Source organism: Myodes glareolus, chromosome 11, assembly GCF_982192425.1.
Source record: "Myodes glareolus chromosome 11, mMyoGla1.1, whole genome shotgun sequence".
NCBI lineage: Eukaryota > Metazoa > Chordata > Mammalia > Rodentia > Cricetidae > Myodes > Myodes glareolus.
In genome coordinates, this window is record NC_142036.1 from 88684946 (window position 1) to 88710612 (window position 25667).

The 25667-nt window shown below is 43.2% G+C and overlaps 1 protein-coding gene and 1 long non-coding RNA gene across 2 annotated transcripts in view; both read right to left on the bottom strand.

Annotated features, from left to right (window-relative positions):
* Nampt (nicotinamide phosphoribosyltransferase) overlaps positions 1–11810 on the bottom strand; it is a 28286-nt gene extending 16476 nt beyond the window's left edge. The window contains exons 1-3 of the mRNA XM_085697759.2: positions 11656–11810; positions 3016–3172; positions 705–808 (exon numbers count right to left, since the gene is read on the bottom strand). Of these exons, the coding sequence (XP_085553885.1) occupies positions 705–808; positions 3016–3172; positions 11656–11712 (318 nt within the window). The 5' untranslated portion in view covers positions 11713–11810. The remainder of the gene's footprint in view (positions 1–704; positions 809–3015; positions 3173–11655) is intronic.
* An 8985-nt stretch (positions 11811–20795) lies between these two features.
* Positions 20796–24241, bottom strand: LOC125388041 (uncharacterized). Its single transcript, XR_007228092.3, has 3 exons — positions 24067–24241; positions 22576–22749; positions 20796–20908 (listed from the first exon to the last, which is right to left on the bottom strand). It is a non-coding gene; the product is annotated as an uncharacterized LOC125388041 (long non-coding RNA).
* Positions 24242–25667: the final 1426 nt, after the last annotated feature.

A 25667-nucleotide genomic window follows, 5' to 3' on the forward strand; every position in this document is an offset into this window, starting at 1 on the left:
AGTCACTGCTCTGATAACCTCCTGTGTTTGAACCGCTAGGGAATTTGGAAGCTCATGATAGCAAGAATGAACTCACTCAGGAGCTGCACCTCACTGTTCTACTTGCTGAGAGAATAATCCCAGAATTATGTTGTAATAAACTCATAGCATCTACTTTCAACTTGAGAAAGTTAGAAATAACTTATGAAACTGCCAAGTAACTATATCCTTTAAAAATTATTAGGTATCTCCATTTTCTAAAGTATATTTTCCAGAAATGTATTGAATTACCTCTCAAAAAATGAGTTAAATTCTAAGTCACTTACATAGCATATTGCTTAGGACTACTATAAGGTATCTGTTAGTTTATTTTAAATTCTGTCACCTTAGTAAAAGGTTTTTCAAACATATTCTTGGGTCTTATTTTTCCAAAATCTTACTTTATGCAGTGTAACAACAAATTACTTTCACCAACACTGAAATGCTGACGTTAGTCATGTAAACAGCACCGGTGACCTGCTGTTTTATTGCTGCTTGTTAATGACTGACACTACAGAGAAAAAGCAAATGTTATCTAGTCTTTGTAAGAATATCTTAAAAAATAACTATTATATTCAGATCATCAACAAAAAGCTTTATAGTTGAATTCTCTATTCAAATTTCATGGCAAGAAATTTTGATTTAAACAAAACCCAAAACAGGTGAGACATGACAGCCATTTGTACCTCAAGAATGTAGTTCCATCCTCTTTCATTAAAGACATCATCTTGGAAATGTTCTTTGTACACTTCTTTGGCCTCCTGGATTTTCTCTTTGGTCACTACCTTACCTGGAAGGACACACAGGTCTTGTTTACATTCTGTAACTTGCTGAGTCACCACAGCAATGTCGCCAGCTCTCTCACTCCTTATGATCGGAAAGCAGAGAGGTTGATCGAGATTCACCGGTCAAGAGCAGATTCAGAAAGGAAACCTGTACTTCCAAGAGCTCACCCTAACCATAATTGTTCATTATTTTACATGCACAAGAGCAGCCAAACACAGCGGCTCACACTCATAAATCAAGGACTCAGGGAGCCAAAGCAGCCTGAATTACATGGTGAGACTCTCTTCAAAAACTAAAACAAGCAAGCAGCTAGCGAGTAGAAAATCACTTGCACGGCATCAAAACAAACCAAAGCTAACTGTGGTGCTCTTTAGAGAGTCTTCAATCTCTTCTTCTCTGTGAAAGGAGGACAGGGTACAGACGTCCTCACAGGACAACGATACACAGCTATTTAGAAAACACGGTCTAGAGCAGTTGTGCAAACAGTAAAAACTTCTGAATCTATAAGAGCCACAAATTAATTTAAAACCAAACATATAATGAATTCAAGGTTTTTCTGGCAGTGTTCACCTGTGCTGGATCATGCAACTTCATCCACTTGGTCTGAACACACACACACATGTGCACTTTGCACTGCACACGACCATACCATGACAAGTCAACAAATGCTGCCTAAAATACCCTGCTTGGCTTCAAGACCAAGTCTGTTACAAACTGCAGTGTTTTTACTGTATATACCAAGTTCCCTGATCTTACAGAACACATGGTTTAATCACAGAAAACAGACTTCTAGTGTTTTCCTTCTGTCACTCCTGAGCACATAGTTTGAGCTATTGTGTTAACAATGCTTGACTCTAAAACTGCTGTTGAAGTTGCTGGTTTCAGTTTCACAAAAAAATTATCCTCTACACTCTGGCTTGGGATTAGGACAGAATTCCCATCAACTATGAAATGGCCCTAAACACACTTCTGCCATTTGTACTACATATTTATATGAAGTGGCAGTCTTAGCATTGTAAAAATACGCAATGTACATTAATATGCTCAGTCCTTAGTAAAAAGTAGCGTACGTACTATAAAGTTATTTTTTTAAATCAGCAAATGTTTGTATATATATTTATATACTTATATACTCAGAATTGTGCAAAAACTCAAGTCAGTTGGGATTGCCAACGGCAATGGTTTAAGCAGCCCTACTCTAACAGGCAATCGACACACACACATACACCCACACCATCTATAATAACTTACAAAGTTATAGAAATAAAAAAATTCTCTATTTTTAGAAACAAGTATTAATTGTTGTATTTAAGACACCCTGTGCATTCTCTTTCCATACAGTAGGACCTTTACACCTAGCTGGGTTTTCAGTAATGCATCAAGTCTGCTCTATCTGACCTTAAAATAGCGATAATTTGCATAAAATTAAGCTTAAACTGTACTCAACTGAAATTGTTTTTGTTTCAAAAATTAAAAATTTCCAGAAGTGTAATAAGGTCTTTGGAACTGGTTCCCTGTGTAGAAACTTCATTACAAAATATACTACAAATGGTCTCAGCAAACAGCCAATCCACCCCTGAAAATTACCAGGAGGATTTTCCTGTTTAAAATGCGTTTTAAAATTAAAACCACTATTGTAAATAGTTTTGAAAAATGAAATTGTAAGGCATATATAGAGCAATATAAAAATATTCTAGTTAAATCTACCATAATTCAAATGATTTTCAAGATCAAAAATAAACCTCTTGCCCTGAGTAAATGGCTCAGTCTATCAGTAAATGAGAATGGCTTCTGAACATTAATGTCCTAAACTTTCTTTGGAAAATCGTCAGTTTCAGAAAACCTCTCTCTAACTTAAAACATCTAACACAGACCAAATTCTAAGTCTTAGTGCATTCAAAAAAACAGGTCATAATTTTTGTAAAAGAAAGCAGCACAGTGGTAGCTTAACAATTATAAACACTTGGGAGGCTGAGGCAGAACACTGCCATGATTTTGAGGATAGCCTGAGCAATTCCCTGTGTTTAAGGCCAGCCTAGGCTACAAAGTAAGGCCATGTCTCAAACAAAACAATTCCTAAAGTGGTGATCAAATATAATATCAAAATTAGATTATTTAAAAAGTTACTTCAAAGAACAGAACATAACAAGACAGAAAAAAATACAAAGTCACATGAAAGTAGTGTTTTAAATGTACTAGGAAAAGCAATACCTTTTAAGTACTTATTAAGAATGTACTGCAACCCATAAAATACTGTTTCCTCGTATTTCACCTTCCTTACTTTGGAGTTTTCTATCTTCTTTTCACGGCATTCAAAGTAGGAATAAACTTTGCTTGTGTTGGGAGGGTATTGTTTATAGTGAGTAACCTACAGGAAGAAAGACACCTTCATTAGGAAACACTTAAGAGCAGATTAAAGCACAATAGACAAGTCTTCAAATTAGCTCCAATCAGACCGTTTCTTACTTGCTATTGATCAACCTACCACCCTAGCCGCACAGAACAAGAGACTAGGAACCTGCTCACAATTCCATTTTATCATCAAAACAAAAGTGACTGAAGAGATTAGACCTAAGTGTGTTCAAAGCCATAGGGTTGAGAAGATCTCACTTGGTCTTGGGGTATAGCCCTTTTCTGTCTGAGATACACACCTTATCGAACAAACCAAGGTAGAGATTCAGGCAGGCTGTGCATGTACTTGCTTTTGCTTTGGTGAAATGTTTGAGACTGGTGGTACTTCAGATTTGGGGTTTTGGAGTACTTGGCTGTACTTGTATTTTGGGGCTAGGACCTGTCTACCTGAGAGAAATACTTTCACCTTTTGTGTGTGTTTGTGTGGTCTGTGTGTATGTGCATGCATGCATATGGAGGCCAGAGGTGGATTTCAGGTCTTCCTTCGTCATATCCGTTTTGAGACATGAGCTCTCATCAAACCTAGAGCGCATCAGTTTGGGTAGACCAGCCGGCCAGCAGGCCGGGGTCCCCTTTGCAACACAGCTGCTTTTCACGTCAGGCGCTACAGATCAAACTCAGGTCCTTGGGCCTGTGCAGTGGGCACTTTATTGACTGGGCCATCTTTCTGGCCCAGATTCTGACTGTGACCGGTTTTATGAGGTTGGGTTTGGAATTTTGCCCCCGTGACACCCACACTCAAGAAGTCCTAAGTTTCGGATCAGGAACGCTTGGCCTATACCACAGCTATCTAACGTGCCAAGCGTGGCCTCAGTCAACATCTTCTCATAACCCACTTCTTCAAGTAGCTACGAGGATGAGCTCGGCTGCCAGGGTGTCTACAGAGACCGGGATGAAAGCAGCAGCAGCAGCAAGTGAAAAAGCAATAGCAAGCCTGTTTTACGTTTTAGGTGCTGGGATGGTTCAGTACATCAAGGTGCTTGCTGCTACAAAAGCTCATGACCTGAGATCAATCCTGGGACACACGTGGTAGGCGAGGACAGATTCCTCCAGGTCACTCCCTGACCTCCACATGAGCACCATGTACACATGTCCCTACACAGTTACAAAATGTAGTAAACATTTAAAAACATCAACAGAACCTCCCGTATGTTATTTCTCAAACTGCCTCCTGATTGAATAGGAAGTTCCTACTAGATCTTACACGAGTTACAAAACATAAAATTTTTATGTTCTTAAATTCAGCCTGAGGAACGTTCAGCCTTCACTACAGCTTCAGTTTTATTGTGTTTTTGTCACTCTAAGGCGATTGTATAAATAAGGCATTTATTTCAAAATTTACAAATTTATTTGCAAATAAATGACTAGGAGTAGTGTGTGTCTGTACAGTGTTAAGAATAGAAAAACTTTAAAATGTAAGGTACAGGGTAAATTACAGCCATGGTGGGCCAAGTGTCACAGGTGGTCAGGGTCCACACCCTGTCTCCTGTTAAGCATGATTTCAAGTTTAGGAAAGCCAGTGTTTCTCTGGCTGTACAACCTCAATCTCAGAGAAGCTCGGCTCTATCTACAGAATCTTTGTAGCTTAGCATTAGCATTCTAAAATAAATGCATTTCCACTGCCACTCCTGAATGTCCATCCTCTGTGAGTCCTTCCCAGCCAAGCAGGCTTGGAGCTCCCTTCTGCTGCACACAGGCAGACATGTGTGTGTGTGTGTGTGTGTGTGTGTGTGTGTGTGTGTGTAAACCTCTGCTGCACATAGGCAGATGTGTGTGTGTGTGTAAACCTCTAGAGTAATGTGGGCTTAAGAGGGCTGCAGCTTCTTGTTAGGCACAGATAAAAGTAACAACAAAACCAAACACCCCCTCCTCCCCCCGCGCCCCAAAGCCCTACAATAAAAGGCATAGGCATTTTGAATAAAATGCAGACACTCTGGATTTAAAGGTTGGAGCCCAGGGACTGACTCATCACTGTCAGTTCAAGGAAAGCCACCAAGAACCAAGGGAGAAAGCTAATATAGAACCCACAGTAATTAAACCTATTAATCCACCACAATGCAAAAAAAAAAAAAAAAGAAAAAGGAAAAAACACCCAAGTCAGGTAGGTATATATAAATGATATTTTAGTAGTAGTTAAGCTTGCTAGGAAAAAAAGATAACCCACACTTAAAATATACCCGATATATGTAAAAACAACAGCATAGACTTACAACCTAGTAATTCCAACTCTTTTAGAGAAACCTAGGCATTGAGGTAGGAGAATAGTAAAACTGCACACAGGACTGGATGACACAGTGCAGACGTCCTAAACCACCTTGACCCGAGTCAGTTCTGACCTTCACAGTTCACATACTTCAGGGTACCTCCGACCAGAATGTACAAGTTCGGAGGCGGATTGGAGGAGGTCAGCGGATGCTCACTTGCTGCATAAGCATGAGGAGCACTGGATCCCCAGCACCCACGGAAGTGCAGGCAGGTGTGGTGGCCCAACTGCAACCCAGCACTGGGACCACAGAACACACCAGCTTGCTCGGACTAGCCAAACCGTTGAGCTCCTGAGACAAGGGAGACCCAGCCTCAACATACTATTTTGGAGTGCAACTGAGGAAGCTATCAGACATTAATCTCTGGCCTCTACACAGTATCTGTACGAACAGAAAGCCCAGAAGCATGTAAACACACACACACATCACATACATAAAAACATACCACAGGCATTTAACTATTGAAGCTTTTGTTTAAAATGCATTTCGAAGATAGTGCTTTAAAACCCACTTTTGCCTACATACATATAAAATACATATACATATTTTGCCTACATACAGGAATGCTTCCTATGTTAAAAAGGATACAAGTTAAAACATGGAGCCTCACAGGCTGCTGAATTAGAAATGAACCATATTTTACAATTTTAAAATTATTTTAGAGAATACAGGTAAAAAAACTTACATGTCTATACAAATTCAAATTCGCAGGTAATTAGCCATGAAAGAGAATACACCCAATATGTTGTTTGTAGACTAATAAATCAGTATTCAGATTTAGAATACACATAGTGGTCAAGGGTACTAATTTTTTTTTGGGGGGGGTGGGGTTTGAGAAAAGGTTTCTCTGTAGTTTTGGTGCCTGTCCTGGAACTAGCTCTTGTAGACCAGGCTGACCTCGAACTCACAAGAACTGCCTACCTCTGCCTCCCGAGTGCTGGGATTAAAGGCGTGCGCCACCACCGCCAGGCAGAGTACTATCTTTAAAAGCAGAGTTTTTAGTAAATGCTACTCTAAGAATACAGTCAACAGGCACTAACTCTAGCTTCACTAGTTTATCTTCTGCTCCAGTGGTCACTGGGGGATATGGCATAACTCCAGTCGGCTGACTCACAGACACATAACCTGTTTGTTCCATGTGTCAGGCTGACCACTACAGATGCTGAAGGGAGGAGCAGAATAGGCTGATGAGGCCCCACTTCTTGGGGGCTAATGAGAAGGTTAAGAGAAAAACAACACTCAGACAACGTAATGTCAGAGTAAGATGGACAGAAAGAACTGGGGAGATCTGGCTGGGTAGTGACAGGTGAACAAGAGTCAAATGAAAAGACAGGAAGCTCCTTGTCACAAGGGACAAAACAGAATAATGGCCAATGTAGTTGGTCCTTGGGCCTGGCAAGGTTGGAACAGGTAGGATCATACACAGGCATAGGTGCTGAGAGGAGCTTACTGTGTGTTAAGTGCAATGGGAAGCATTAGGTTTTATATTGGGGTAAATATAACCTGGTTTGCATTTTTTTTTTTTGATGCTGGGGACTGAATATAGGCTCTGACAAATGGTAAGTAGATGTTCTAACCCTGAGCCACAACTTCTAGGCCTTCCTCACAACCTTAATTTGAAGGGTGTGCTACATATACAAAATAATATAAACAATCTGGCACAAGGGGAATGTGCATTACAGGGAGCTCAGAGCAGAGCCAGGAAGGAAGAAGCTTCTGAACACAACTAAGCCAGAAGAGAAGACAGACACCTACCTAGCACTTTTGGAGGTAAAGGAGAATTAGAACTGGATGCAGAAGAATGAGACGTTACAGATGCCCCTTGGAGTCCGGCTGGAGCACCCTGGGTTATCAATGGCACCATTTAGCTAGGGATAGTGAGTGGCACACACCTGTGATCCCAGCACTCAGGCAAGGTAGGAAGACGGCCTTGAACCAAAGGCCAGCCTGGGCTACCACAGGGATATAGCAAACCCTGTCTCAGCGCCTCCTGAAAGAAAGGGTCCACTTACTGAATCAATGGAGACTATGGAAGGAACGAGTGGGGAAAATCAAGAGCTCAGTGTTCCGCGTCAAGCAACACGGTCCCTCCTGCGGTTAAGAGAGCCCTGTGACGTACACAGGAGCCCATGAACAGTCTTTGGAGATGGCTCAGGGGTACAAGCATTGGGGTTCAGTTTCCAGCACCCACATGGCAGTGCACAACCGTCTGTAGATCCCGTTCCAGGGAATCTAAAGCACACATGTGGTAGAGACATGCATGGAGACAACATATCCACATACACGAAAAAGCTCTTAAAATGCTTCGAAAACGATTAGGTGCTAGACAGTAACTTTCAGTGCCTAGAACAGAAAGATTCTAGCCCCATGTTTCACGAGGGTGAGCTCTCTCCAACGAGGAGTGTTAGTCAAACAACTGCATCGATACATTCCACTTTCAAGGATCCGCCCTCGTCCTACTATGACAGCGGGGCCAGGGGATGGAGGCGTATTTAAGGTAAGCAGAATCCTCCTGCAGGAAATCAGGTATAATTTTCTCTAGATTAGGTTGGTCTGGTGGCTTCTCAAGATCTTGCCACCCAAACTGGTATCACATTGCCAAAGGCAACTGGGACCTACCTACTTTTTCAGTCACACTTGTACAAGTGACATTATCTGTGTGATACAGCATAAGAGAAGGATCCACTAGCCCCAACCACACTGGCCTCTGCCTCACTACAGCAAACATTTTAATCGATTCTTCTGCTTTTCAGGAGTCTTTAAGGTGTGTGACGCTCTGGGAATTTGCTGCCATAGAAAATAACTTGCTGCTATTTAGCTCTGGAGCCTAAACTACTCCATAAATACTCGCAGGAGTTGGGTTGTCTCTTTCCACTGTGTGGATCCCCAGCTAAGGTAAGCTTTGGGGCTTACCAAGCCAGGCTTGGTAGTAAGCATCTTTCTTTACCTGAGGTTGCCAACCGTACTGTTTTATTTCTATTGCTCAAATTTCCCCCACAATTTATAAAGCTTACTTGAAAACATACATACAAACGTCACCCTCTTGTTTGAGGCAAGGTCTCATGTAGCCCAGGCTGGCCCAGACTTGCTATGTAGCCCAGGCTGGCCTCCCACCTCTTCTTTCTCAGTGCTAAGATTACAGAGATATGTCACTACGACTGACACATACATGTCTTTAGGGATACATCAGAATAAGAATACAGAAACCCTCCTCCTTGACAAGCTCTGGGGCCATGAACCGTCAGTGCTCTCCCGGAAGCACTCGAGAGTCAAGTACAAAAGGTGGGAAGTCAGCGAGAGGAAAATACTCCCAGTTCCAGGCAGAACTCACTTTGTCATATGATGCTCATCTCTCCAAATCTCTTCTGTAATAATGCTCGACTCCCTGTGTTCCTCAGCCATTGAAGAACACAAGAACTGACTGCTTCATTGCTACAAGGAAGTTAAGCAGTTCCCTAAAGAGTCAGGAAAGATAACCCTTCTCCACCCGGGATTGTAAGATGCTGTTGCTGCCCACCGTGCCTCCACTGTGTATTGATGTGTGATTGATAAAGTGCTGAGTTCTAGACAGCTGGCCAAGAAGGCCCCTGAGGAGCAAGCAACCCCGGCAGTGTATTTAGGGGTAGACGGGACCTGAACGTCACTGAAGGACTACTTTTGTGTATCCCATCTTTTCCAGCCACAGCACAAATGACAATGTCTTCTGCTAATCTGTTGGAGATAAAATGTTGAAAAATGTTAAAACTGTTCTCTGCCGTAGGCGCTTACAAACAAAATATGTACAGTTTTGTGGAATTTCTGTGTGGGATAGAATAAAGGCATCTTTTAACTGCTTCCTGGTTATTTGGAAACTGACCATACCAGCAGTACGCTAAAAAAGAAAAAGCATGACTCTCTGACAGGAAAGCCCCAATGCAACCTAATCAGCGCAGTGACTGCATGGGCTCACATCCATCTTCCCTAGCTGGGTCAGTAAGTGTCATTGAAGCTGGGTGGGAAATCGTGCCTTAAGCCATTCTGAAAATACAAACGATTAAAGATATAAGAGTAGGCCTTTTTATTTGGAAAAGAGCTGCATCTGCCTGTGTTCTCAGCTCCTTATTGCACACGATGAAACATGAGATCACAGAAATGGAAGTGTGCTCCAAACCCTCCTCTATGGGCCCCGAGTGTTCTGTGCTTTCCCAAAGATACCCTGAAAATGGATCCCACATGTTGCTATAAGCTTGGCCACCACCTTATCTACTTTGTGTGGTTTAGGAAATGATTTTTCTTTTAGTTTTTAGAAGAAATATCCTCATCAACATCCAGCCACTCTCCTCTAAACAGTCAAGAATTTTTAGGAACTAACAAGAACATGTAATCTCCAAATCAAAGAATTTTCATTACCTGTAATCTCAAGTATTTTTGCTACCTCTCTACCTAAGATTTAAAAAAAGGCAGAAAAAGGGACAAAATGCCCAATTGAGAATGAGCAGAAATAAAAATTATATGCAAATTGTAATCAAGCAGATAACCATGACTTGCTAGGTTAGAAAGCTTTTAGATTTTTCATTAAGTAAAAGCAGCTCCAAAACACCACCAAAAGCTGCTGCTAAGCAGGGCGGCATCATTGACAGTTATACACTGCTCTTTCTGAGACACTATGTAGCTCTGGACCTTTACTGTTCACTGGGTAAGCACGCTACCCTGGAACTCAAGAAGCCTCTCGGGCTTTTGAGTGTTGGGATTAAAATAAAGATGTGCCCTCCCAAGTTTGGCCCTTTAAAAGTTCACACTTAGTATCTGTTTATACTTCCCATTAGATTCAGCCATTTCATCCAGAACTAGGTAAGATACCTGAAAATTAATTTGGGTTATTTCCTTAAATTTTACAAAACCACGAGTGAGCCTTTCCTAAAACCACCTCCCAAAGCACCTAGCCCGAACTAAGTCAAATGAGACTTCAGAGTCTTAAGTACCAAGTAGAAACTGGACCGATCTTTCCATCAGAAGGCGGGTATGGTAGCACATGCCTTTAATCCCAGCACTCAGAAGGAAGAGGCAGGAGGATCTCTGAGTTCCAGGTCAGCCTGGTCTACTAAGTGAGTTCCAGGACAGTCAGGGGCTTCACAGAGAAATCTGTCTTAAAAACCAAAATAAAATAAAATAATAAAATAAAAATTCCAACTGAAAGACCACCTGTTGATAATCTTGTATCTATTTAAGATGAAAACTCACCTACTTACAATAAATAGATTACAAAGAAATAGACAAACTAGAATGTAAGCAAAATGGAACTCTCTGAAACACTCAGATTACAGGGTTAAAAAGTAAAAAGCAAAGAACCCAAACAAAGTCACAAGAGTACTACGCCTAATCACTACACTCAAAACCATCACGATGCTTGAGTGAATACTAAACTTGAAAGCTAAAATCTATTTTGTTTTAGTGAGTGTCCTAGTCTGATATTTTACCCTTAAGCGTCTTGGCTAACAAAACTTAGCTTAAACTCACGTAATCGTGGGGCATTTTCACTTACTCCTCCCTTTGCTAAGGTGCATTTCAAGTGGAAATATTGCAAGAGTAATTCAAAAGGCACCGTCAAGCATTGGGCCACTTCCCTCCCCCACAAGTCTCCAGGGTTGAAACTCCAGTTCCTCTACCTCCCGGTCTTTCACTTTCCTTTTCACAGAAATCCCGTAGTGACCCCGAAGTCGGAGTACACTGGCCTCTGCAACCAGGGGCCGGGCGCGTGAACGATCCCTAGAGCTTGAAATGCAGCCCAGCGGAGTGCAAGGCTGAATCAGACGCGGTTCTCGGAGCCGGGTTTGTCCTCCACGCTGGGGGCCACCGGCTGGGTGCGGGGCCCGCCGCCAGGACCTCTCCCAGCGCTCCCCCGGGCAGGGACGTAACTGCCCAGCCGGGGACTGTTACCTAACCAGCCCGAGCGTCTGTCGGGCGGTCCCATCCAGTCCACCCCGCCGGGACGCCCAGGCCGCCTGCAGCCGCAGCGTGCGCCCATCCCGCCGAGCCTCCGGCCGCGCCCCCGCCGCGGCGCAGGCCCCGCCTCCGGCCCGCGCCTCCATCCTCCAGCCACCGCGCTGCGGCGGCTCCTCCACCTGCCCCATCCCGCCGCCCGAGCCCCCGTCGGCCCCCCGGCCCCCCGGCCCCGAGGCCCACGCCGCAGCTCCACCTTGTACGAGTCGGTGGCCAGCAGGATGTTGAACTCGGCTTCTGCCGCAGCATTCATCTCGGGCCGGAGCGGAGGCGCCGCGCGCGCCACGAGCTGCCCGGCGCGGTTGCGAGAGAGGAGGAAAAAAAAATGGGCTTCGCTGCGCTCCGTTGCTTAAGTCACCGACCGCTCGCCCGGGGGGGAGGGGAGAGGGGGGCGGGAGCGCCGGGAACGGAGCGAGCGCGGGGAGGGGCCCGGAGAGCGGGCGGGACCGTGACGCGGCGGCGGCGGAGGCTCGCGCGCTCCCCCAAGCCCAGCGCTCCCGCGGCTTCCCCGGCTGGGCTCCCGGGCCCCGCCCACCCCGGGGGACGAGGGGCGGGGCGCGGCTGCGCGTGCGCAGCGCGGGGGGCGGGGCCGCAGAGGACGTGAGGCACGCGCTCGACCGCCGCGGCGCCCGCCCCCCCGGACCCGAGGTCGCGGGTCAGCCCAGCGCGTGACCCGGGACTCCGGGGGGCGGAGCCTGCTGCGGGGGCGGGACAAGGCGTTCCCAGCCACGCCCCTCCTGCCGGGAACCTCCGCCCCGCCCCGCCCCGGACCGTGCTCTGCTCCTGCCCAGTCCCCGGCTGGAGCCCAGGAGCCTCCCTCTGTCATCTCCCCGTCCCCGCACGCGCTGAATTACCTTTGTCTCCTGCTCGGAGGATGGATGGAGCCTTTGGTCCCATCCCTCTCGTCGGTCGTGATCCTCTAGCTTTTCTTTCACAATCCGAGGAGCTGCGTGAGGTCTGGATTCGCATGGTTACCTGGACTCGCTTTGCTCCCCGCTCCGTAGGGCTGTTGCTGGACTCTTTGACCCTTTGAAGGCGGTTTGACTTTTCCTGAAGAAAATAGTTTGCGTCTAAAGGTCTAAAGGAGAAGGTTAAATTCAGAGCTCTCTGACAATGCAGGAATAGGGCCAAATTGAATCTAATATTGTTGGGAAATAAAAGGCAACCTGCCAAGTCTTTGATAGCTGATTTTTTTTTTAATCGTTAAATCCTGGAAAAAGAGCTTGCAACCTCCCAAATAAGGGAAATGACGTCTGCTGACGTCATCCAGCTTCCATAAAACCATCCTCTTGCTCAGTTTTCATGTACGTAGTTGCAATTTTTTTTGTGTGTAAAACTAAAATTCTCTTTGCATGTTTAATAGCATTTAAGAATTCTAAGATCTGGGTGGGATTTTTAGTTAGTTTGTTTTAGTAGAAAACAAGTAACAAGAGAAACTCAGTAATAACTAAACCGTCGCGGGCCCGTTTATAGACAGCATCAAGTTAGTAGCTTCCTGGAATCCTTCCATTTACAACTGACCACTGTTCTAGGCTGTTTCATGCAGAAAAAGAATTAGGATTCTGATTACAAAGTAGCCTTTGTTTATGGTAGTGTTTTTTTTTTTAAAAGCAAAATCTGAACTTGCAATATTTGCATTTTCTTGTATAAAATAAAAAGCTCAAAATGTAAGAAAGCTAACATTGTAGGCATACTCACATTGCTGGTTAAGCTCAAGAATGTCTGCAGAGTACTGTGGGCTCAATCCCACAACAGTCTTTAGAGGAAAAGATGGCAATGAAGTTGTTAGGGTTTTGATCTTAAATGTCTTTCGAAGACCTATTTGCTAGTGTTGATTGCCAGCATCTGAGTGGTAGTGGGGAGTGGAACAACTTTAGGAGTTGGGGTCTGGTTGGAGGCACTTCCGTAACTGGGGAGATGGGAGGTTTGGAAGGTCTCATTACCTTCTCTTTCTCTTCTGTGAGATGCACCATGCCACCACAAGCACAAAGCAACAGGGCCAAGCAACTGTGAACTGAATCTCTGAGCCAAAAGAATGCTTCTCTACTTTCAGAGATTTCCTCGGGTGCTTTGTGGAAGTGATGAAAGCTGACTGACACAGAATCAGGTTACCGGTAGAACACCACCTTGCCAGAGGTGGCGTTCAGCATACTCCTGTACAACTGAGTCTTTAGACCAGACCAGCTTTGAATTAATTAGGGTTTGGAACTGTGGTACAAACTTATTACCAAATACAAACCCAAGTTTATTTTGAAATAATATATACTGAAGAATAACTTGAAAGAAGTGTTTAGTTAGCACCTTTATTTAGTAGCAATGTAAGAAATCTGACAGACTGTTTCTCATGGATTATTGCAGCACAGATAATAAATACCCAGATTCAAATAGGTCCCTTCTGCTTTTCCAAAGTCTTGGGTCATTCCTTCAGCCTACAGTCAAACACAGTAGATCGGGCATCAGGGTTTGCTATGATCAAAGTGGATGATTCTGAGCCCCTCCTGTTCCTCAGGCAACTTCTGATACACTTTCATATTTTAAGGTTGCTTCAGATATTCCAAACTGATGTGATTTCACCTCATTAAACAAACAAACCAAAACCAAAACAAACCGTGGAGAAGCAGATGTAGAACTCTCCCATCTCCAAAGCCTGACAATGGCGCCCTCCTCTCTCTCCGTTCCCTCCAGATTCATCAGTTAGCCACAACAGTGCTATGGGACAATGGGCCATACCCTGTCACTTGTATTTTAATATAATGCTGATTGGCCAGTAGCCAGGCAGGAAGTAGAGGCGGGGCAACCAAACAGGAGAATTCTGGGAAGAGGAAAGGGTCAGTCTGTGGTCGTCATCCAGACGCAGAGGAAGTAAGATGAGAATGCCTCGCTGATAACCGGTACCAAGCCACATTGCCTTGGTCATGGTGTTTTGACAGGACAATAGAAAAGTAACCAAGACAATGGGGGCATATATAGCAAAGTTAAAATGTTTAGGTTCACCTTTAAGGGAATGGTAAACATACACATCTTGCAATATTGTATGGGGTTCAGTCATCATCGTTACTTAGAAATTTTGCTTAATGCTACTTAAGCATCAATAGTCCAAACCAATGGCTGAAAATAAAGATGTTAGGGTTTTTAGAGGATGCCAAGATCTTTTAATTCAGTATTTTAGTAAATGAGATGTGCTTACCACTGATGCCGTAGGAAATGAACACTAATGGTATTCAGAGAGGCATTCTTAATTTTAATAATTATTTTAAGGCATATTAGAAAAAATATAACTGATAGAATCTGATTTTTGATAGCTGTTTTTACTAGGATGAATTCCAATGAAGGGCACTCAGATAATGAGACATATTTGACTTTCTCTAGCCTGTATTTGACACATGATGAATATTCTTGAAGAAACTGAAACTTGAAAGATTACATCTTGTACAAATTCTGTATGAAATTCAAGAAAAAGGCGAAAATATGGGAAAGAGAGAAGGTTAATGGCTGCACAGACTGAAGTTAAAGGAAGCAGATTCAGTGGACTCTACATTAATTCTGTGATTTATAGATAACCTTGATGTCCAAAACTAAACAAAGATGACCTTCCTCTTTGGAACAATTCTGGCTTCTGCCTTCGCCTATCCTGTCCTGGGTCTTTATGTTTTCATGTTCATGTCTCATTGTTTTTATCTTGTTTGTATGGTAAGGCAATGGATACTATTTTGCCACCATTAGGTAAAGGATATCCTTCAATGTTTATAATATCCCGGTACCAGAAGAGTGGACACTCCTGTTATGGAGCAGCAATCAGGACAAAGAACTACTCTGAATTTGATCGACCCAAGAGGAAGGCATTAGCACCGGCGCAGACATCACATTGTACTCGGAGCACAGAGGGCTTCAAAAGCAGGCTGTCTATTATCGTGACCTCTTTACCTTAGCAGCTATCGAGCAATTGGGGTCTTCAGTGAAGGGAGACAGAATTGGAGGCAATTCACCATCCCTAGCTAACTCGGCATTTGATTGCAAGATCAATATAAAATTGTAGGTGGACACAGCCCTGCTCTCCAGGGACAACTTCTGAGGAACAGTTGAAGCTTTGGTGATGTTCCTTTAGCCAATTCCCATGCTCTCTACTCTTTCAGATGGAGTACTTCCCACCAGTGAAGCCATAGAATGCAGTAGTCTGGCTTTGGATCATTAAGTCCTTGGTTTGTACCACACTTACTCCCCTCCCTGTACACTAGTTTGTCGGGACCAGTCTCGACAAATCAGATATCCCCCTGCCTCTGCTTCCCAAGTGCTGGGAGTAAAGGCATGGGCCACCACTGCCCTTTAAAGAAAGTTTACTCTGTGGCAAACATTCCACACCCGAGTCTGCATCACCACCCACCTGGTATGGACCTCGGCTCCATACCTTCCACGAGCTGGGTAGGGTCCTAGGGGTTAAACACAAGTTGCACACACATACAGAGAGTTCGAGTCATTCACCAAGAGGAGAATGCCCATTTATTCAGCTTAATCCAGGGTTAATATACTTTGGCCCCAGAAGAGGAAAACCCCTCCCAGCCAGAGGGGGATGGGGAAGCTGGCTCCAAGTGAGCTTCTCCGCAGGTAGGTGGGCAAGGGGTGCAGGGCAGTGTCAGACAGGGTAGAGGGACCTTGGCGCCTGGGCTCTCCTGGGCAGGTTGAGAGATTACCATATAGAGCCCTAGGCTATTATACTAGGCTAGAGCAGAACAAGCATGGAACTTAGCAGGAAGCTTTAGCTGGTTGCCAAAACAGTCCTTGATTTGCACCTCGAGAGACAGGGGAAAACCTGGAATCCCAACAGTTTACCTTTAATTTTATGCTTTATACTTGACTAGCATAAAGATCCATTAGTAAATCCTGTTTTTTTGTATTCAAGGTTTATTTATTTATGTATACATTCTCTGCCTTCATGTATGCCTGCAGGTCAGAAGAGGACATCAGATCCCATTATAAATGATTGTGAACCACCATGTGGTTGTTGGGAAATTCTTACAAAGGAAAACATTTAATTAGGGTGGCTTACAGTTCAGAGGTTTAGTCCATTATAATGGTGGGACATAGTTGTATGCAGACAGACATGGAGCTGCCACTGGAGACAGATGTGCTGAAACTTTGCTGGTAGCCACGACCTCGTAGTGATGCACAGATTAATGGAGATGGGTTAAATTAATATCCAAGAGTTAGCCAATAAGAAGCTAGAGTTGATGGGCCAAGCAGTGATTTAAATAATACAGTTTCTGTGTGATTATTTCTGGTCTGAGCTGCCAGGCGCCTGGGAAACAAACAAGCAGCCTATTACATCACGGATCCACCTAAAATCAGGTTAAGAAGATGGGAGGAATAATTATCCTCCCTAGACACCCCGGCCTCTATGCGGTGGCTGGCAGCATCACCACCAAGCAGCTCCGAGAAGCCTGTGTTGTGAGATAATCTTTTTGTACACTGTGAGGCTATGTCTCTGCCTAAGGTGCCTTCTGATTGGTTTAATAAAGAGTTGAATGGCCAATAGCAAGACAGGAGAGAATAGGTGGGGCGAGGGGGGGGGAACTTGGGAAGACTCTATGGCAGCAGAGATTTACCAGCCAGATTCAGAGTTGGATGTGCAGTAGGGAGAGAGGTCATGAGCCACATGGCAGAACATAGATTAATAGAAATGGGCTGATTTAAATTATTAATTATAAAATTTACCTGGGAAGAAGTCTAAGCTAAGGTCAAGCTCTCATCATTAATAAGAAGTCTTGTGCTATTATTTGGGAACTGGCAGTACAAAGGAAATCCGACGACAAACCTGCCTGGTTTTTCTGGGTTACTCGGAAAACTTGAACCTTTCTTTTTTTCCTCTTTTTGTAAAACATAGGCTTGCTTTCCGTGATGCCCACGGGCCTTCTCACTTTCCTGAGAAGCTGCCCTGCCCTTTCACTGTGTGGCTGCTTACAAAGGCACGGCTCTCTCTCTCTCTTCTTTGTTTCCTCCGACTGCCATGATTTACAGCTTCCCCACACTGTGGTTTTTCTCTCAAACTCTAGTAAGTTCTCTTCAAACTTCCCTTTTGATTCTTGTTTTTATTAATAAGACCAAGAATCCACAAAAGGGAGTCCCAGATTCCCCAGTATCATGTTGTGTCCAACGTGGGATTCTCTAAAGTTTCCGATGACAACAGCGATGACCCTATTTCTCTATCATCAAATTTTTTTTGGTGTTAGTCATTCATTGTTGCAAATATATCATATAGTAAATACCTCAAGCAACTTGAGGAATGAATCATCTTGACTCATTGTTTGAGAGTTTTCAGTCCATGGTCATTTGCTGTGATCCATGTTTCTTGGCCTTCATCATGGTTAAAAGGCATGATAAGGAAAGCTTGCCTCCCCATAGGAGACATGAGGAAGGGGTTGAGGACAAGGGGCAGGGTAGGTATTAAAAAAAACTTGCTAGTGGCCACATGTTATAGTTTCCAGGACCCCCCAAAATAGTCCCAGCAGCTGGGAATCAAACCTTCAGCATATAAATTTATGAGCACATTTACATTCAATGCACAGTACCACCTAGCTTGGACTCTATTTATTACTGGTATCACCTCTGTCAAGTTTGGATCAAAGCCCTCCAATCTTAAGACCTTTACTGTAGAGCATTTTGAAGTAGCCAGGTTATTATGCATTGCGGAATATTCCTTTACACTGTGTGAATATGTATTGCTGTGGTTGGTTTACTAAATAGCTGAACAGAATAAGGTTAGGAGGGAGAGGCAAACTGAGAATACTGGGAAGAAGGGTGAACTCCAGAGTAGTGAACAGATGCAGAGAGAAGCAAAAATGGGCATGATGTACTGAGAAAAGGTACCAAGCCATGGGGCAAAGTGTAGATAAAGATAAGGGTTAATTGAAAATGCAAGAGTTAGCTAGTAATAAGCCCGAGTTATTGGCTGAGCATTTATAATTAATATTGAGCCTCTGTGTGGTTATTTGGGAGCAGTTTGTTAGACAGAAACTTCCACTTACAATGCATTGATCGAGAACATGACATAATTATGAGCTGGCGGTTCATAGCAGACACGTTATATCATCTAGAACCCTCATATTTCCCCTTCAGCTTCATTTCCCATTTTACTTAACAATTATTTAAAACATTTGCCCTTCTGCTCAAATCCTTGCATCCAAACTGCTCCCCTTGTCTAAGAAGATGATGTAGCTGCCTATGGTTTAGGTAAAACTTAGGCCATCATGTAGGAACTCCCTAGTCAATAATAACTATAGGAACAGAGGTATACCTTATGTATGGATCTGTTTCCAGGGGAAGTGTAGTGCTAGACACATGTTAAGGGGTTAGTAAATATTTACTGAGCCAACCAAGGTGGCTCTGTGGCATATGGTGCTGTTCACTCAGATCTGAAGTCCCTTTTTATTCCTGTGCTCATCCATATACACAGCCTCTTTTCTACATTCCCATTTTGATCAACTTAGTTTTGTTTCTGTGAGTGGCCCAAGACAATGTTGTGGGAGAAACATTATCAACTAGAGCGTGGTTTTCCATCTCTCTTTTCCTTGTGCCACAGAGACTATGGCATTCCAGATGGGCTGATGGAGACGCCTAATTCCTGCCCCAGGAACAGCAAGAGATGCATTGGAGCCACTGACATTGGATATGCAGTGAAAGAAACAAGCCTTCCTTAGAAGCCATAGAGAATACCAGTAGACTCCAAACATTTCCTTATTACTCTGAGAGAGAGAGAGAGAGAGAGAGAGAGAGAAAGAGAGAGAGAGAGAGAGGAGATTGATTTATTCCCGGGTTAATCTTTGTCCTCCTTCACTTTAGAGATTGATTGATTTAGTCCCAGGTTAATCATCTTCCTTCTTCACTTTACCTTGTTATCACCTCTTGTTGCCTCTTGTATTTATTATTTGTAGAGTGAACTTCTTTTATATTTATTTATTTTAATGGGGGGATATTGACAAGGTTTCTTTGTGTAATAGCCTTGACTGTACTGGAGCTTACTTTGTGGTCAGGCTAGCCTGGAACTTACAGAGATCTGCCTGCCTCTGCCTTAGTCTTTTGAGTGCTAGGAGTACGGGCATGAGCCATTCTGCCTGTATACCTGAATGGTTAAGCTTTTAACCATTAGAGCTTCTGCTCAACAAGTTTAACAAGTTTTTCTTGCCACCACCTGGAAGAATTCATTGTGCACTTAATTTCATTTACTACAATACTAGCAGACATGTAAACAAAGCAGCGCAGCTAACTTGTCAAGAAGTTTAATACTAAATATACAGCTAGTAATTGGTTAAAATGTTAATAGTTATCACTGACGATAAGGGAGGCCCAAGCTTCAGCTGGCTCACAGGGAAGGCTGCATCTCAGAAAGGTTTGCATTCAATTACAATTAGTACTTAACATACTGCCGTGGGTTAGATAAGTGTTCCCGGTGGACTGTGAGTTAAAGTCTCAGTACCCAGTCTGTGGTTAGGAGATGGCACAGCCTTTAAGAGACAAGGCTGGTAGGAGGCCTTTAGGACGTTGGGAGCACGACCTTGAAGAACTCTATCCTCTCTTCTTGCTGTGAGTGCTTCCTCTATCATTCACTCCTACCATGGTTCCCTGCCTCACCACTGACCCACCCACAAGCCATAGACTTATTGAAATTTAAGGTTGAAATCTTTAGAACTATGAGCCAAGATAAAGCATTCTACTTTAAAAGTTTATTATCTCAGACATTTTGTTATAGTGGTCAAAGCTGACCAGCATGGCTTGTATGCAAAAGAACTCATTGGAGCTGTACGAAATGATATGGTAGAATCAATCTACAGTTTCAAGGAACAGATTCTCAGATGGAGAAAACATACATGTTACTCTGGAAGCAATTTCCTTCCTACAGACAGTCCATGCCCTGCAGAGGTTTGGAAACACTGTTTATTTTGCTGTTCCTAGCAGCTTAGGGGACACAGGCCACACCCCCTCTGGTGAGAAGCACCATGCCCACAAGATCCTTCAGAGAAGGCAAGGAAAGATGGAGTAGTCTTCTCCTTCCCTAAAGTCACACTTCTCACCAGAATATATCACCTCCCAGAAAGTGTGTCTTTGAGTTCAACATTTTGGCTGCCATAAATCCCTCGATACCATGGCTAAAACAAAACTTAAATGAACTCCTTTCTCTGAGGATAAGCCTTGCTGGGATGATGACATGGTTTAGGAATCCGTGTTCTATCTGTCTTCTTGATTTGTCATTCATGACATGTGACTTAGGTGCTGTGTCTTAAAATGAATGCTATATTGTTAATTTTCTGTGATAAAGCCCCATGACCAAAAGCAATTAATGGATGAAAAAAATTTATTTTGCCTTACAACGGTAAGAGGGCTCAGAAGTCATCATGGCAGGGTAGCTGGTCCATAAGCAGCTGGCCTGGTGGTCAGAGCAGGAAGCTGAGAGATCACATCTTTAGCAGCACGCGTGAAGCAGAGACCAAACAAGAAACGGAATTAAAATATAAACATTCACTCCCCCTGCCCCATTCCTCCAGCAAGGCTCCACCTCCTAGAGGTTTCACAGCCTTCCCAAACAATGCCACCAACTGGGAACATTTGTCTAAGCCTTTGGGGGCATTTCTCATGCAAACCACTACACAAGTCCTAAAAGTTGCTTCTCAACTTTGGATTAATGTGGGATGTGCAGAACAGAATGTGAATGTAAAAGAACAAACACGGGCAGCAGTTCAGTGGTGACTGTAGTCTGTGTGGGAAATGATGCAGCCTGGACAAGATGGCGCATTTGGAAACAGTGAAATGGGTGTCAGAGATATTCGGAAGGGCACGTTGAGAGGGAAGATGCATGTGGCGGAGGAACGGGAAATGTGTGAAGGGTGTCTGGAGGGAGGTAAGGACTTTCAGGTTCTGACTTTAACTATTGGGTGGTTCTCTTGGGAGAGTTATGTGCAACAGTATTGAGGAGCTAATCAGGAGTTTAATTTGTGTAATGTAAGCTTAAAGTTTCTATTAGACAATAGTGAGGTTGCTTCTTGGCTTATTGAGTTTTGGATTATTATCTGGATTTTGCCATTCTCTGCCTGATATCGATATTGATAATTAGGAATAAATCTGTATTTCTTTCATTTTTCAGGTTCATTTCTTAAATTGCATGGTCATTTGTTTTTTTCAGTAGCGTTTCTAACATTTGATTTCTCCAGCTCTTTTCTGTCTGTTGCTGACAACATGGTAGTTCCTCTCCATCCCGACCCACAACTCCTTGTTTCTGAAATCACAGGATGCTTTGGGACCTATACAAGTTCCAAGTCTATACAAGTCAAGTTTTGGGGGACAGACCAATGAACTTATTTCAGATGAATGACTATCTGGAAAAATTTATCTTATGTATCTTTCTTCTTTTGCTGTTGTCCATTTATTGAAGAATTATGCACAGATATAAAAAGTTTGAAAATGACAAAACATTAAGTAAATATTGAGTTAAATAGGACATTTCTGACTGTTATTCTATGCTGAAAACAGGGTAAGGATGTAGATTAGTTGATAGGGCACTTGTCTAGCACGTATAAAACCCTGAAGTATGATCTCAGCACTACACAAGTGGTACATAGTGCTGCATGCCTGTAATCCCAGAATTTGGGAGGCAGAAGCAGGGGGATCAGGAATTCAAGGCCATGTTTGGCTACTTATAGAGTTCCAGGGCAGCCTGGGATACATAAGACCCTGCCCAGAAAAGAGATGGAGGAGGAGGAGGAGGAGGAAGAAGAGAGAAAAATAATATGTACGTGAAACAAAGACAGAAACCAAGGAATAAACCCTGCTCTGTTGTTCCTTATGTGAAGATAGTTCAAGAACTTTTTTTTTTCTCTTATGGCCAGTCCTCAGCATATCAAATTCAGAAATGATTCCATCAAGTCCCTCAAAGTTGATCTGGCTATGGAGGATTGAGAATCTCTAAACAGACAATCAACTCGTTTAGTCTTTCTAACAGAAGACATAGTAAAATAACAGTGTGAAGTAAGCCCAAACTTGACAATGAGATACTGATATCTGCATAGCAGGTTTCATCCACAACAATTCTATAGGTCCCAGATTTGCTTCACAGGTACAAGGTAAGCCTTACCACGCGAGATGTCCTACAAAGATATCTTTGTGAAGCCAAATCCGAGAAACCGGTTTTCTGTACTTCAGATAAGTTTCTGTCGAGGTTAGCCCTGTTGGTCTTCTAGAATCAAAGAAGCCTCCTCTGCACAAACCTTGATGAATTCCAGAGGTGCTATTTCCATGGCCACACAAGCTGCAAAGCGATTGGATGGGAAGCTTTGCTTTAAGTGACATCTGACCCCTATCTTCTCTACACAAGTGTTGGGCAAGTCCCTACTGAACCAACAAATTTGTTAACTGTCTCTTCAATGTTTTTGTGCAATGATCATATTCATTTCTGTTTTCCCTCCCAGCAGATAAGCTAGAATAGACCAACAATTTCTCATGTCAACAATATTCAAGTTTCAAGAATGATTTTAACCCTTTAAGTTGTGTGCCAGAACCATTAAATCTATGGAGAAAATCTACAGCTTTTTCAACAGTGAAATTATTCAAACTAATTAGAAAAGAAGCCACACTTAAAGGAGGAGGCAGTAGTAACTTCCTACTAGACTACATCTCTTTAAGGTCCATGGCCTCAACATTTTCAGTATGTGGGTGGAGCCTCTACTAGGAAGGACGAATGGTGTCTATGACAGCACTACTCTTACTTCCTGAATTACCCAGTACACTGTTTGCTTCCTTAAAGCCAGCAAAGGGCATTTCTGTCAAAATTAGTTGCCATCAACGAAATATAAGAAAATGTGTGTGCTCATTGCCGTATACAATTTTTCACAACTATTTTTTGTACGTGTGCACATGTGCTCAGGTACTTGGGGGTCCTATAATAATTTGAGAGCGTCTCTCTCTGACTTTGCCTTCTTCCTCCCAGCATTTCCCATTTAGTTTTCTGCCCTATCAACAGGCCAAGGTAGTTTCTTTATTCATTAATGGTAATCACAGCACACAGAGGGGACTTCCACATCATCTACCCTTTTCTGCATAAGTAAAAAGGAAGGCTTTAACTTTAACATAGTAAAATTACATTTAACAAAACAGGTATCAAGCAAGAATTACAGTTACAATATTTCTGTTTACTTTATCTTTTATCATAACTAAGGAGAACTATAACTATTTATCGATTCTTCACCTCCATCAAAGACTCCAGAAGGGTATAATATTACCTAAGTAAACAGGAAGTACATTGTAAGCAACTTCCAAACTCTAAAATTGACAGAGACATCTCACTGCCTGGACAGTCACCCAAAGTGATCTTTTGCTACAACTTGAGGGAAAATAAGGAATGTAGTCGCACAGATTGCAGCTAAGGATCTGGGAAAAGATTATTAATTTGGCCTTTAATTTGAACAAACACAATTGCCCAAGAATCACTATTTTGAAATAATCAATGAACTTGTTGCTTAGTATAAGGAACAAGGATTATAGCTGGTTCTCGGCCAGCGAGCCTCCTAGATTCCATTCTGCTCTGCTGTGCTAAACAAGCTACTGCTTCAAAATAAGGGTTTAATACCTCAACTGGTGAAATGGGAAGGTGTAGCCATAAATGGGCCATTCTGCAATAGCGCTGCTGTAGGAGTGAGTAGGTAAATACTTGCTCGTTAAGGCTGATCCTAATTAATAGAATGTACTTGCTGTTTCTGTGTAGCATGCTCTACCTGGGTGAATACCTCTCTGGCAGCTTCTGTAAGCTGTCCACTGGAATTTGGAACGTTACTCCCTTTGAGAATTTTGGAATTTGGAACATTACTCCCTTTGAGAATTTTACTTAGTGGCTCAAGGTCTTCTGTAGGGTATTTTAAATAAGTTTTTCAGCATTGGATATTTTATTGAAAATTTGTAAGCAATCTTTCTAATCCAAGTTGCAGGTCTGCCTAGCTGACAGACCTTAACTTTCTTATTTACATTTTCACAGATGCTTGACTGGCCTGAAGCTGCAGTTCCCCGAGGCTACTTTTTAGCAGTTTGGCCAGCAGGCTCAGGAACTTGGCAGCGTTCCACCAGTACTTGAGACTAGTGGGTGCCAGTCTCTCATTGCCTGCTCTGCCCGGGCACAGGTCATGTTTTTTACATTTAGTAGTTCCAACAGAGGCCAGTGTTAGAAGCAGCGGACAAATTCACAGGCTCTCCAGTGTCTGCCATTGTAGAGGTTCTGAGATTGCTGCGTGAGACCACAAGCTTAGGTGGGTATAGGCACGCTGATTTTTACTGTCCTTGTTTTTTTTATTTTACATCTTGTAATCACAAAACTGGAGAATTTCTGAATCCTCTCCTCTATTAAAAGTCATAGATTTATCCATTATAGGTTCCTTGGCTCATGAGACAAATAGCCTCTAGGTATTTCTATTGACCTACTCCAGCCTCTGACTGTGGGAGGTATAGCCCTTTAAACTTTCCTGTCTGTCTTTCCTGGCTCCACTGCACAGTGTGAGCCAGACTCAGCTGGCTACAGCGTGTGCGTGTGGACTGCCACAATCTCAGTGGCCTTTGCCAGGCCATACGCCACATTCCCTTCATTCTCCCCACCCTCAGCAGCAACAGAGCCTGTGGCTAGGTGTCCAAAGCACTGCCCACTGCATGGGTGAAGGTGAGGCCTCACTTTGGCCTCTCTGAGTCTGGAGAGCCTGAAGGCACCCCTGCCAGTATGAGGGTGAGAACATAATATCCACAAACTCTAAAAATCTCTGCCGTTGTTTTCGCTCCACTTCAGCTCTTCTATCAAAATACATCCAAGCGACTGTACAGATAATTGAATACTATTTTCTTGTCCCATATTTACTAATATTTACAGTTTTACTCCCAATTTTTTGCCCTGCCTTTCTCGTTCCTTTTTTTATGATCTGCTATTTATTTCCGAGTGCTCACTAATTACCTCTCCACCTGTGGGTGCGATTTTCTTGTGGGGTCCTTCACATACTCCCTTGTATACCTGGCTACACTTCAGTGCATTTTGGGGTTCACCTTTTGCCCCACGTTGGGGGCCATTTGTCGGGGACTGCGCCGCATTGGGCATCATATGTTGTGGATCAGCCTCAACAAAAACACTTCTTACCAGGGTGCGGGGTGTGGGGAATTAGAAATATAAGTAAAGAATATGAAGACATGAAAATAATA